This window comes from Rana temporaria, chromosome 3, assembly GCF_905171775.1.
Source record: "Rana temporaria chromosome 3, aRanTem1.1, whole genome shotgun sequence".
Lineage (NCBI taxonomy): Eukaryota > Metazoa > Chordata > Amphibia > Anura > Ranidae > Rana > Rana temporaria.
This window is the reverse complement of record NC_053491.1, coordinates 334,709,254-334,723,506: the sequence shown is the minus strand read 5'-3', so window position 1 is coordinate 334,723,506 and position 14,253 is coordinate 334,709,254. Positions and strand designations below refer to the sequence as shown.

Sequence of the window (14,253 nt, the reverse complement as noted above, 5' to 3'; positions counted from 1 at the left end):
ACCCCTCTCCATTGAAATGAATTGAAAGCACTGTAAAAACACCTTACCCTTTCACACTGAGGCACTGCAAAAACACCCTGAAACGTTAGGGGCTTAGCGGTGCTTTACCAGCACATTGGGATTGCAGATGAGGCTTCGCTCGAATAACGCTTGAAAAATGCCCCAGTGTGAAAGGGGCCTTAAAGATAATTGTCAACGTAAACATTTTGTGTTGCAGGAGAGCCAGGTTCTGCTGACGCTGACTAACCCAGTGGAGAACCTCACGCATTTGACACTAATGCCATGTGAAGAGGGGGATTCCCATGACATCAACAGTACTGCTAAGGTATGCTCTATGTAACAACTTGTTATTTTTATTGCTGTAGATGGTACTTAAAGGTAACTGTGGTCATGGCATTTAACTAAGATCCTTTTAGTTTTTTTTGTTTTTCTGTATCCCACTGGGGGATTTCTCTTGACTTATTGTGCCACTGTGACAATAACCTGCAGTGAAAGCATTTGTTAGAATGGGTACCGGATAAATCCCCTTTTTAGTGTTTTTTGTGGGTGTTTTTTTATTTTTTACTTTATTTATTTTTTGGGTGTCAGATTAAATTGAGATTAAGGATTGAAAATTTTTCCAATCCTTCCTTGTTTCTGGAGTTCAGCCTTTCCCGCTGCCCACTCCTCTGAACTCATCTGGGTTGAAGGACAAAGCTCCCTCCAAAAATCCTCTTCTGTATTCAGTGGCTCTAGGCGTGTCGGATGTTGACACCCCTCCCCACCCCTGCTGCACTTGGTGGTTTTTCCCTGCCAACCCTTTACGTCACTACAAGACACGGCTCTCGGCAGAAGGAACCACAGTGCACAGCAGGTAACCAGGTGTCTAACACATGGCAGAAAGTTTGCTGAATGCAGATCTTTGAGCCAGCTTCATTCTTCAGGCTGCATTCACACCTGAGCGTAGGTCGTTCGGTTGTTTTTTCCGGCGCGTATTCATGCTTATTTGCGCGTTTGCATACAGCGTCGTCCGGTGTTTTTTTACTTTGCCGTTTTTTATTTTAGCCAATAGGAAAAATTATCATCTTTTCATCACTTGTTGCTATGTTGGTAGATTTTTTTATTTTTTTTATCTTCTGCCTTGGTGAAATGTTCTATTGATTAAAGCGACAAAACGCCCGTAGCAAACGCTCGTTGTGGCGCTAGTCGCTTGAATCGAGCGTTTCCGTTACTTTCTATGGGAAAAAGAAACGCTCAGACCGCCCAATTCGCGCAACAAAAAAGGTCCGGAACTTGTTTGAGCTTCAGGCGTTCGGCGTCAGCGGTTTGGAGTGGAGATGTGAACCATCTCCATAGGGAATGATGTATTTTTTCCCCTCTAGCATTTTTGAGCGTCGCGCTTCAGGCGACAAAATGCTCAGGTGTGAATGCAGCCTTAAACCAGAAGGTTTAGTGTGGTATGAAGATAGAAGTGGCGCTACATTAATTAATATATAAGGTGCAATGCAAATAATGTCGGTATTGATTTTACCCTATTTGTGAAGTGTAATAAAGTGCACCTGTGCTTAATAGTGAAAAACTATAAGTACAATAGATCAAATATGCAATAGTGCATGTTAATAAAAATCTTAGTTCTGAACGTGCACTATTGCATATTTGATCTTTCTTTTGTACTTATGGTTTTTCACTATTAAGCACAGGTGCACTTTATTATACTTCACAAATAGGGTAAAATCAATACCCACATTATTTACATTCATCTATTAATTAATGTAGCGCCACTTCTACCTTCATACCTCACTCAATCTATTATCTCACTTAGGGCCCTTTCACATGGGGCGGATCAGTATTGATCCACCTCCGTGTGTCCGTACAGCTCAGCGGGGATCCTCCGTAAAATCCCGCTGAGCTGGCAGCTGACAGGGCGGTTCCCGCACACTGTGCAGGGACCGCCCTGTCTTTCCTCCGCTTTCCCCTATGGGGAATCGGATGAACACGGACCGTATGTCCGTGTTCATCCGATCCGGCAGACGGAAGAAAAATAGGGTTTTCTTTAGTCCAAAAATTCGGATCTTTGCGGAGGCGGACAAATTACAGTTGTCAGCGGATGGTCATCCGCTGACACCCATAATCACATAGGGACCCATGTATGTCCCGTTTTCATCCACAACAGACGGATGAAAATGCGGACATACGGTCTGTACGTGTGAAAGGGCCCTTAGGTGAAATAAATTAAGTAGGGGCAGCTGCTTAATTAAGAGTGTCAAAACCCCCATGATCACTTTCAGGCAATATTTGTGTCCATTGCGCGGATTCATTCATTCCATTTCAAACCAGAAGGTTTGGTTACGAGGGCAGAGTGTGAGTGTGAGTGTGAGTGTGAGTGTGAGTGTGAGTGTGAGTGTGAGTGTGAGTGTGAGTGTGAGTGTGAGTGTGAGTGTGAGTGTGAGTGTGAGTGTGAGTGTGTGTGTGTTTTTGGTTCAGTTTACATCGGAGTGATTTGAATAACTTTTCTAGAAGTGCTTCAACGCTCCATATGGGATTCCCAGCAGATCCCTGGGTGCCCATTCACACCTGAGTGCTATGTCGCTTGAAGCTCGAAAGAGTATTTGAAGTGCTTTGCGGCAGAGTTATGTGTTTTTGGTACCTATGGGGACTATATTGGGGAGAGCCACAAGAATGAACTGTGTGTGTATTTCATGCAATTTATTCTCCTTCATATAGTAACTAGCTTTTCTTTTGGGTTAAGCCAAAAAAAAAAAAAAGGAAGGCCTAAAAAAATGCATGTAGAAACGAAACGTGCATTAACCACTTCCATACAGGGCACGTATACACCTTCCCGCCCAAGCCAATTTTCAGCTTTCAGCACTGTCGCACTTTGAATGGCAATTGCGCGGTCATGCTACACTGTACCAAAACAAAACTGGCGTCCTTTTTTCCCCACAAATAGAGCTTTCTTTTGGTGGTATTTGATCACCTCTGCGATTTTTTTTTTTGTGCGCAACAACTAAAAAAAGACTGAAAATTTTGAAAAAAAATATGTTTTTATTTTTTTCTGTTAATTTTTTTGTAAATAAGTACGTTTTCTTTCAATTACGGGCACTGATATGGCGGCACTGATGGGCACCGATGAGATGGCACTGATGGGCATCGATGAGGTAGTACTGACGGGCACAGATGTGGTGGTACTGATTAGCGGCGCTTGTATGCGGCACTGATGGGCACACATAGGCGGCACTGATGGGCACACATAGGCGGCACTGATGGGCACTCATGGGCGGCACTGATGGGCACTCATGGGCGGCACTGATGGGCACTCATGGGCGGCACTGATGGGCACTGATGGGCGGCACTGGGCACTCATAGGCGGCACAGATGGGCACTCATGGGCGGCACTTATGGGTGGCACTGATGGCTACTTATGGGTGGCACAGATGGGCACTGATAGGTGGGCACTGGGCATGGATGGGCACTGTAGGGTGGCACTGATGGACACTGTAGGGTGGCACTGATGGACACTGTAGGGTGGCACTGATGGACACTGTAGGGTGGCACTGATGGACAATGTGGGGTGGCACTGATGGACACTGGGGCGGCACTGATTTAGCTATGTTGCCAGTCAGTGCCCATTTGTGGGCACTGATTGGCATCTTTTTTTTTTTTTAATGCTTTTTTTTTTATTTTTTTTGACAGACTTTTTTTTTTTTTTGCCCACCCTGGTGGTCCAGGGTGGGCATCCCTGGTGGTCCATGTGGCGATCCGAGGGGGGGCTGCGCTGATAAACAATCAGCGCGAACCCCCCCTGTCAGGAGAGCCGCAGATCGGCTCTCCTCTACTCGCGTCTGTCAGACGCGAGTGAGGAAAAGCCGACAACGGCTTTTCCTGTTTACACCGTGAACAGCCGTGATTCGACACGGCTGATCACGTGGTAAAGAGTCTCCGTGAGAGACTCTTTACCGAGATCGGTGTTGCGGGGTGTCAGACTGACACCCCGCAACAACGATCGCCGCGATGCGCGCCCCCGGGGGCGCGCAGCGGCTCAGAATCCTGAGGACGTCATATGACGTCCGGTCAGGATCAGACAACCACTTTGCCGCCGTCAATATGTCATTGGCGGGCGGCAAGTGGTTAAAGGCTCCAAAATGCTGTTAAGAAGCTCAAGTGTAAACCTAACCATAGGGAGTGCTGCATTTCAGCTTTGAACATGGTGATTTGAGGCGCTTATGGTAGATTCTGTTGGTATACAGAAATGCACAGTACAGCCTTTTCTGTCATTTGCAGGTGGTTGTGCCTACAAAGGAGCTGCTCCTGTCTGGCAAAGATGCCGCTGCAGAGTATGATGAATTAGCCGAGCCGCAGGATTTCCAAGATGACCCAGAGTAAGTGGCCCTGTTAAATTAATCTTGACTGTCTGATATGATGACCTTCTGGTCACATGTTCAGCCTCTCCCAAAATGTCTACTTTTCTTTCAGTCTTAAATATGTATTCTGTATTGTTGCATGACTAACAGTGGTTTATTTTCTGCAGTGTTGTCGCATTCAGGAAGGCCAATAAAGTGGGGGTATTTATAAAGGTTACCCCACTGCAAGAAAAAGGAAGAGTGATAGTAAGCTTTAAGCTTAAGCACGACTTCAGAAACCTGGCTGCTCCCCTCCGACCTGTGGAAGACAATGAGACCTCCTCTGAGGCTGTGTGGCTGATGCATCATGTGGAGCTTGACTTGGGACCTGTGGTACAGACGGCTCCCTAGAATCAGCAGGGTTTTGTTTGTTACAAGAACATGTTCCTGGGGGTATATGTTCATCTCCACCTGGAGAGTACATGTGGAGAAAGAGCTAAATAGTGCACTTGTGCTTGGAGGTTGCTGGCTAGCTCTGTCTGTAAGCAGTTATTGTGGGAATTCACTACTAGGTCACCCCTGATCGCTTTAACACTGAAACAATAGATAAAGTAGCTGCGAAATACATAATCTGTATAATGTACTAATAAAATGACAGTTGGGTATTTAAGAATCTTGGTGTGACTCAACATGCTACTTCTAACTAGAGCCAAAATGCAAGTTTTGAGCTGACTTGTCTTTTAATAACTCAAGTCCTTGTAGTAATTTGTATTTTGGTGGTTGAAAATTCTGTGCATAGTGCAAAAATGGTGGCGGACTGTAGCTCATGACATCCAATCGGACGCTGACTTTCATCAGATTGACCAATGCAGGGGAATCCTTTTCTGATTGGCTGCTGTGGGATACACTACGCTATTGCTACTTGTGTTATGCCCCATTTTTTACAAATAAGTGTTTTTATTTACTGTTGTGCATCAGTTTTTACACTTCTGTAAACGTTTACAGATAATTGTGAAATGAACAGGGTGTTAAAAGCCTCGCCATCTGTAAGGCAGCTCAAAAAAAAAATGGAGCGCCATTTTTACAAGGGCACCTCCTTTTGTTGTCATCCATTATACTGGACTATTTTTGTAAAATGCCCCTAATATATTTTAAAGCGGTAGTAAACCCGACAAATAATTTTTTTTTTTTTTATATAACCTGTAAGTCAAAAGGCATAATGAGTTGGTATGCACCGCATAGTAGCTCATTCTGAAATGCTTACCTTGAAAAGAGGCGTCGGCAGGTGATCTCAATACACGCCGAGGGAGCTGACATTTTCCCTTGGTGTGTCTTCCGGGTATCGCAGCTCCGGCGCTATGAGTGGCCGGAGCCGCAATGTCGTCACTTCCACACATGCCCGTGGAAGACTTCTTTTCCGCCAAGGTTTGGCAGCGTCTGACAGACCTTCAGCCAGGAATTCAGAGCGCATGCGCCGCTGGAGTCAGCGGCTGCATGCAAAGGGAATATCTCCTAAACCGTACAGGTTTAGGAGATATTCTTTTTACCTACAGGTAAGCTGCCTTATAGCTTACCTGTAAGTCAAAGTGGAAAAAATTACTTTACTACTACTTTAAACCATTTGTTGCATTACAATTATTCAGTTTTCTGTTCTCCACTAAAAGGTTTGGAGGGTGTTTTTTATGCAGAGTGGGTAAGAACTGGAAGATGCTGTTGATTCTTGTGTTTTGGGGTCTTTAAAGGAAAGACTGTTGGCTAAACATTTTACATCCCCCCCCCTTTTCTAGCAGTGCAATATGAAGGAATGAAAGAAGAATCTAGCAAACTGTGTAATTTATTCTTCACACATAGTGATAAATAAGGCCCATTTTGCAGTTTAAATTCTGTCTGAGCTAATTTCAATAGTGCAGGATTGGTGATGTCCTCAAGCTCATTTTCTGTTGGATGTTTTCCATACTTTCCATTGCAGCAGCCTTATATTTTATTTTTTTGTGCCTTGATGTGTGCTTGGAAAGGGAAGTACTGAGACAGGATTAAGACCATTTAGTGCCACCTTTTCATGCGCCGTGCACTTAAACCATGTCATTACTATTCCAATAAATAAAAGCTGTTCCCAAGTTTGTTTCAGTCAGCAGAATGGCAATGTGGACTTTAAAGGTCATCAGCATGGGTTATTGAGGTCATGTTGGGTTGCGTTTACCTTATGTCATGTGCTTGGATATTATTTTTTCCTTTTGTTCCCCCCCCCCCCTTTTTTTTTTTTTTTTAAAACGCACTCTCCTTTATCTCCTGGACTTGCAATTTTCACCATGCTTGTGTTGGATCACATAATTGCGGTTATGCAGCTGCTACCCTACCCATATACTTTGTCTACCAATTGTTATCTTAAAGTTCACTTTCTAAAAATATAAAAAAAAGCCAATTTTTCTGCAGATAAAAAAAATGTGCATTTACTAGAATTACTTTTTTATTTATTTTTTTGGAGAGCATTTCACCAGTAATCAACAGATCGCTGGTGCCATGCAGGACTCCAGCAGGTCTGTGAGTGTAAGCTGTCTGCCATCGTACGGGCAGGTCGTTTCACACTGGTAAGATTCACTGAATCACCACAGTGCTTAAAAGCGTTTGTTTACCCAAAAAAATTAAGATCCTGTCCCTTTAAACTTAAAGCATGTTATACGGCACAGTGCTTGTGCTGTGTCATTTGGACCCCCATTTCAACTGAACCTGGCTGATCCTGCCTGGATATACCCTCCCCTCTGCAAACGGACCACGATAATCATGGCTGCTGAGACCTGACATCGTGGTCAGTTTGTGTGATTTCGTCAGCTGCATCCTGCTACTTGTCTCTTGTGGGGGGTTTTGGTACCTTCTAATTAGATCTCCAGCTCAAAAAAAAAAAAAAACTCGGCTCCATAGAGGTATGAGCTTTTGACACTGTTTAATAAGGGTGGTAGCATCCACGTTGAGAACATTTAGTATTACGCTGTAATGTTAGTCCAGTCCTGAACTGACTCTGCCAAATATGTTACCTTAACTGCTCCATGTCCATGAGCACTTTTCCTGATAATAGGTTACACTTTATTTGTGGTTTTATTATCCATAGTGTTAAGGAGAGGGGGTAGCTTCTTGGTAATATGGCTGTGGACAGGCAATCATTATGTTTACACTGTCACAAAACCTACAGCATGACTTGCAGGCTTAGCCTATATTTATTATGAGATAATAGTATTAATAATGTGTCTGCAGCCTATATGTCAGCACACAACTTTCTGCTTTTGGATTTTTTTTTTTTTTTGGCACTATAGAAATATATAATTACTGTATGGGTCTGTAAATACAAGTCTACTCCTGGATAAGCAGTTTTTCTAAGGGCTGTTCTAATGTAATATCACACAAAATGTAAAGTCACATATCATCTTGTCATGGGAAGTCATTTTGTTGCTGATTCTCTTCTGAGATCTTTATATTTCCCAATGACGTTTCACAAAGACATTGGCTTTTCAGTGCTAGTCTGAATAGAAATGTATACAGAGAAGGCATTTGACAAGCTTACTGTACAACGTATTTAAGTTGATTTATTCCAATTTCTTTCCCTTTTTGTTGTCCCTTGCCAAACTTTCTAGTATTTTACTATGTAAGATCTTGTGCAGTGGGCCACAAACTATACCTGCAGGTCCATTAGTACCTAGTGTAGTTTTACATTAGGGGGCGTTCTAGATTTAGGTGGTTGTAAAGGCAGAAGGTTCTTTTTACTTTAATGCATTCTCTGCATTAAGGTAAAAACAAACCTGCAAGCAGCCTCCCCCCAATTAGTTCCGGAGCCCAATCTTGATCCAGTGATGTGCATGAGAGCAGAGTCTCTTTTCCTTTCTCTTTCCCCTCCCCTCTCCTCTGACACAGCAGCAGGAGACAATTGAGGGAGCTATGGGTGAGACAGGACCACACTCTGGCTCGGGAGTGAAGGCTATTGGCAGGGGGAAGGAGCCAGAAGTGGGGATGCTCTTTACAAAACCATTACACAGAGCAGGTTAGTATGACATATTTGTTTTTAAAAATGTTATCCTTTTACAATCACTTAATGGCCACACACAATGCTGCTCCTTGAAGTAAAATGTATGTTTTACGGCCATGCTCAAGTCTGAGTGGCCCCTATAAAAATAAGGCTTGAGCAGTTCCAAGAATTTCAAAACCTTACTAGCCTTTTATATAGTATAGCCCCTGAGATCTTTGCATGCCTCGTCTCCTGGTACCCCAAGGGACCAATCGCCAGACCAAATAACTGTTCGTTGTTGAGTATTTCTACTACAGAAATGAACCTGATTTTGCACTTTCCAGCTTTAGTAAATATACCCCACTTTTAAGTACACAGTGTGGTTTGTCTATAGCAGGGGTGTCAAACTCAATTTCATCATGGGCTGCATCAGCATTATGATTGCCCTCAAAAGGGCCGGTTGTATCTGTAAGATTAGATGTCCAGTGCATCCCCTCTTTTTACATGTCAAGAGCCACCCCACCATCAGAAGTTGAGTCCCCCCCCCCCCTCTGCCTTGCATCACAGTTCACCCCCCTTTCCTTATGCTGCTTCTGGGAAGAAGCTGGATGCATTGCTTGAAAGCAGAAAGTAAGGGTCTAGAGTAGGACCAGAGGAGAGGTGCGAGGGCCACATGAAATGCCCTGGAGGGCCAGATTTTACACCTATAGTATCCAAATTTTGACATGTCAGAAGTAGGAAAGCACTCTTAAAGTGAACCCATGCTTTGCCCATAAACTAACAGGCGTATTTTAATGGTTGGTCCATACTTCTGTTTCTGCTTGCATTAATAAATGGAGCCAAAGAGACAATGTTGGGTACATCCAGGTATATAGGGATCATGTGACTTCCTTATTTAAAGTTCAAAGCTTGTGGAATTCTGTGCTGAAAGTTTGTAAATGCTCTCTGTAGATATTATTGTTCAGACTAGCATTAGCAGGTTGGGGTTCATCTATCAGCCTATAACAGAACACTTTGCACTTGCATTCACATTCTACTGAGTGATTAGCAACTGGGAACATTTCAGAGACATATTGTATATTGTATGATTCACCATGCTTTCATGTAGTATTGTGACTGTACAGTGTCAAAGTAATAATAAAAAAAAAGAAAAAAAAAAGTGTGTGTGCCTCCTTTTCATTCAAGTGATCTGGAAGCAAGACTGTTCATAAAATCTCAGCTTTTTCTCCTTCTGTGGGATGGGGGAGGCATTTCAGTTTTCTGATTTGATAATTTCAGTATCTTTTCTTTTGGCTAGCCACCCAATTCTAGCTGTCATTGTGCAAACAAATATGGTATATATTGGCTGCTAAGCATTAATACCAAACTTTTCAAGCAAATTTTCTTTGATGTGCTATGTGTATAAAAGAAGACAGATTTGTGGATGCTCTTATACAATGCATCTGGAAAGTATTTACATTGCTTCACTTTTTTCCACATTTTATGTTGCAGCCTTATTCCAAAAAATATTACTTATTTTATTTCCCCCCCCCCCAAATTTATTAAACAATACACCATAACAATGTGCAAGAAGTTGTTTGACACCTTTGCATATTTTATAAAAAAAAAAAATCCATATACATAAGTATATACTTTGTTTTGAAGCACCTGTTGGCCTCAAGTATTTTTGAGTATGATGCTACAAGCTTGGAACACCTATTTTTGGACAGTTTCTCCCATTCCTCTTTGCAGGACCTCTCGAGCTCCATCAGGTTGGAGGAGCATCGGTGCACAGCCATTTTTAGATCCCTACAGAGATGGGCTGGCTACTCCAAGGATATTCGAGTTTCACCTGTATATTTGAGGCCAATCGTATGCTAGCTGATGTTCTGCCATGATGGTATGCTATAAGTATCTGCATTTATTTCTCAGCATTGTGCACACCATTGATCTCAACCAAATATCCAGCTCCATTTGCAAAAATGCAGCTCCAAACTTGCAAGAAACCTCTATCATGCATTACTGTTGTCCTGCAGAGACTCATTGTACCGCTCTCTAGCACTTTGGTGAACAAACTGCTTCTTGCTACAGCCAAATATTTCTAATTTTAACTCTAGTCCAGAGCACCTGCTGACAATTCTGCACCTCCGTTTCTATGTATTTTTGCATAGTTGAGTCACTTAGCCTTCTTTCAGTGTTGGCTGCAGTTCTTTAGTACAGACCACTGTTTTGGACAGTAGATGGTAGTACCTGGGTCCCACTGATTTCTAGCAGTTCTACGGTGATGGCACTGTTGGACATCATTTGAGGTCGAAGGGAAGTAAGCATGGTGGGGTTGATTTACAAAAACTGGAGAGTTCAAAATATGGTGCAGCTCTGCAAAGAAACTGATAAGCTTTCCGTGTTTATTTTTTTGTCAAAGCTTAATTGAACGAGCTGAAGTTTGAAGCTGATTTGCTACCATGCACAACTTAGATTTTGCGTGCTCCCGTTTTAGTAAATTAACCCCAGTGTGTCTTTCATCTGCTGCATTTAGTTTCTTTGGCCTACTGCAATGTCTATGGTCCTCTGCATGGCCCGATCAATGGTGTCCTCATTGCTGAATAATACTGGTGACTACTTTCACAAAGATCGAATAAATATTCACATGGTTTCTATCGACAAGGGTCATCTGGTAGGTGCTTTGCTATTAAGTGAGAAAAGTGCCAGAAATTTGGTCCAATATCATGGTCGCTTCCGTTTTAATTCTCGAGAAACCAGTAACTGAAGCTCTCCTAACTGCTATTCATGACTGTAAATAATTGCTATGAGCCCTGCATGAAGCTACCTTTACAGTAGGTGTGGATTCAGGTCATATTGACACATGAGCCCTGTTGAAGATGAGCTTGAAAAGTTCTTTTTGTTAAACCTTACTATAGTTGTTTTGTGAATGATTTGAGGTGCATTAAAACATTGTTGCAGTCAATTGCACAGAGATTTCACCTGCAGAGGAGTTGTCAAGCTTCTGCTGGAAAGGAAGAGCACAATGGCCAAGCTAGTACAATATGCAGCCTGTAATTCTTAACCCTGCTAGGCCATTTCTTTGTCGGTTTAGCTTACCATGAGTAGAGGATAACCAAGAGTCAGAGGGCTTGTGTATGAAGTGTGCTATGGCATTTCCTCAGATGGAGGAAGTAGACTGCATGGTGTCTCTGGAGAAGCCCAGGACAACATCAGAGATGTTGCTGAGGGTGAGAGCACCTTTTCATTCCCAGAGGGAGAAGCCTAGAACACAGACTGCAAAATATTTTCTTGCTCTCTAAGGTCTTTTTCGTTTTTCCACTCCTGACTTCTGCATATCCTTCTCTTCTGGGCCAAGTTTTTTTTTTTTTTTTTTTTTAACCTCACGTCCTGTGGCAGAACTGTTTTAAAGCCCACGGCACGCATTAGCCTGTTCTGCATGTTTGGAACTCTAATGCCTCATACATACGGCCGGACTTTCCGAGGGAAAAAAAAGTCAGACAGGCTTTTTTTTTTCGAAAGTCTGACGGACCTTTGATAGAGAACCTGTTCGCTATCTTTCTGTCGGACTCGCGGCGGACTTTTGCTTGGTCAAAAGTCTGACTGTGTGTACAAGGCATTTGTGGGTATTGGAGCTAATAATGCAATTTCTTTAGCAATTCCGATGCCTTGCTATAGAACCTTTGCACTACCCATCTGGGGTTCTGATTCTCGACCTCTTAAGAGCACCTTGAGTATTCTTCAGGATGCTGGACCCAGTACTAGTCTTATTGCATACCTGTAACATTCTTGTGGTGTAATCATTGGATGACCTCCTTTTGAGAGAACAGTTAGCGTGACAATAACCTCTAGCTATTCCAACTATTTGGATGGGTCCAGAGCCTTTAGAGATAGTCACTGGGTCTGACTTGCCTGCAGAATATCTGGGGGGTTCTTGCACGCAGTTAATATAGTGCTTTTCCTCAGTAACTTTACACACTCTGGTCCTAGATTCAAGCTCTTTAGACAGCAGCAATCTGACACTGCTTTCGTATGAGCATCCTCTATCTGCATCTTTTGAGACAATTCCTTTGGCCTAGTTTCACCCCAGACTTTTTTTTTTTTATACAAGATGCGTTCAGTCCTTGGACAGGTGATCCGCCTACAACAGATCTTCTGCACTCAAGTGTAGCACCAATGCTGTGGGAAAACACTTTCTACGTTAGGTATCTCAAGTCCATGACCGTTTTTGTTTTTCAGCCCTTCTTAGACAGGGGCATCCTTAAGCACTTCATGCAGAAATGGGGGAAAAAAACAAAACAGGAATACCACTCAAGTGGGTGATAAATAACATGTGAGGTAAATAGAAGGACTCATCTTAATGGTGCTCGCCCACTGTACAAACTGCAAAAAGGAAGACACAGCTGCACTCCAAGATGAGTATGAGTCCTTTGTGCTTAAGCACATGATACTGTGTAAAACACGTCTGCCTTGATTGTCCTTTTTCCTGTGGTGTGTCACTTGGATGGATTAATAAAGGACTCCTAGTCATCATCTTGGACTACATGCAGAAATACCAGAGAGGGTGCACCAGCCTCGTGCATTAACTAAGGCTACATTTATTTAAAAGATTAAAATAGGCAATATACTTAGTCATATAAAAAAAAAAGGCTCATCCCAGGTCTTAAGAAAGGAACGACCAGAACCACTGTACATGCCTCCAGATGGACTGGTAAGATGTCACTAGGGCCTGCTGATGTTTCGAGGGTACTCCCTCCTCTTGGAGCCAAATGTCTGCTACAATCTGCATTGTTATATATCATCTATTTATCAGAGTTATGTTCACTAGCGCCACCTCCAATTATTGAGTTAGTTAGTAGTACTATTAGTACTGGTAGGGTACTTTAAAAAAAAAAAATTGGCTTACAGGGCCAGCTATTATCCAGCAATCAAAGGTACATGTCTACAAAGCTGTACTTTCACATCTTACAAAAAATGTACAGAGGAGGATACTGCTCCTACATATACAAATGTTAACTGCTCCTATCCATGGCACCAAACGGAAAGCCAAATAATTCTTTCATTTAAATAGCAGTGGCAATATGTGCTTCACATGATGTACAGTAAATGCCACCTTATAGATAGGTTCTGCTCTTAGGCTGGAATGCACGCTGTGTCTGATATGCAGAAGTGCCGCTTGGCTATGCATTACAACTGTCACTTCTGGCTCTGGTTCATAACCATGAAAGTTCCACCACATAGAAGTCTATAGCAAGCTACCACAGAGCTCATAAAGGCAGCAAAGCTTTTGGCTGAGTTCACACATATGCGGCCGTGGGTTTATGCCTGGGGTCTGGTGCTTAACTGTTCACCTGTTCAGGTGCGAATCGGGCACACATTTTTGCCTAAATTCGCACCTGATTCTGACCCAAAGACACACAGGAACCTTAGTGAATGCAGACCGTGGCCTCTTCGGACCTCTGTGAATCGGTTACATTGAGAGCTGGTCACAGTCGCATGTAATGCTTATGTGTGAACCTAGCCTTAAGCCTTGATTCACACTAAGAAACGCATATGAATCGCACAGGATCCACACTGGGTTCATGTGCAATTCACATGCTATTCAGTGTGCTGCGATCTGGGCCAATGCATTCCCCCTTTTTTTTTTTTTTTTTTATGCCGCACCGCGTCAGGATCACATGGTCATTTTGTTCTGCTTTAACAATGGTTACAAGATTTATCCGCCCTAGCCAGTGACTGATTTGAGAAGGAGAAGCAGCACTAATAAGCTTGTCCTTAAGCCCTGTACACACGGCCGGGAATCTCGTCAGGAAAAAAACGTTGGTTTTCCTGACGAGATTCCTGGTAAACTTTCCTTGCTCGCCGAGTGTACACACGGCCATTCAAAAGAACCGCCGTTCTTTTGAAAGGCAAGAACACGGTGACGTCATCGACTACGACTAGCATGTGCTTGTCGCATTC

The 14,253-nt window shown here is 42.9% G+C and overlaps 1 protein-coding gene across 2 annotated transcripts in view; it reads left to right on the top strand.

The window, feature by feature from the left end:
• The window catches only part of DCTN4 (dynactin subunit 4), a 31,017-nt gene extending 26,025 nt beyond the window's left edge, over positions 1-4,992 (top strand). For both annotated transcript variants that reach the window (XM_040345042.1, XM_040345043.1), the window contains 3 exons: positions 218-325; positions 4,261-4,358; positions 4,508-4,992. In XM_040345042.1, the coding sequence (XP_040200976.1) occupies positions 218-325; positions 4,261-4,358; positions 4,508-4,730 (429 nt within the window). In that variant the 3' untranslated portion in view covers positions 4,731-4,992. The remainder of the gene's footprint in view (positions 1-217; positions 326-4,260; positions 4,359-4,507) is intronic.
• The last annotated feature ends 9,261 nt before the right edge of the window (positions 4,993-14,253 follow it).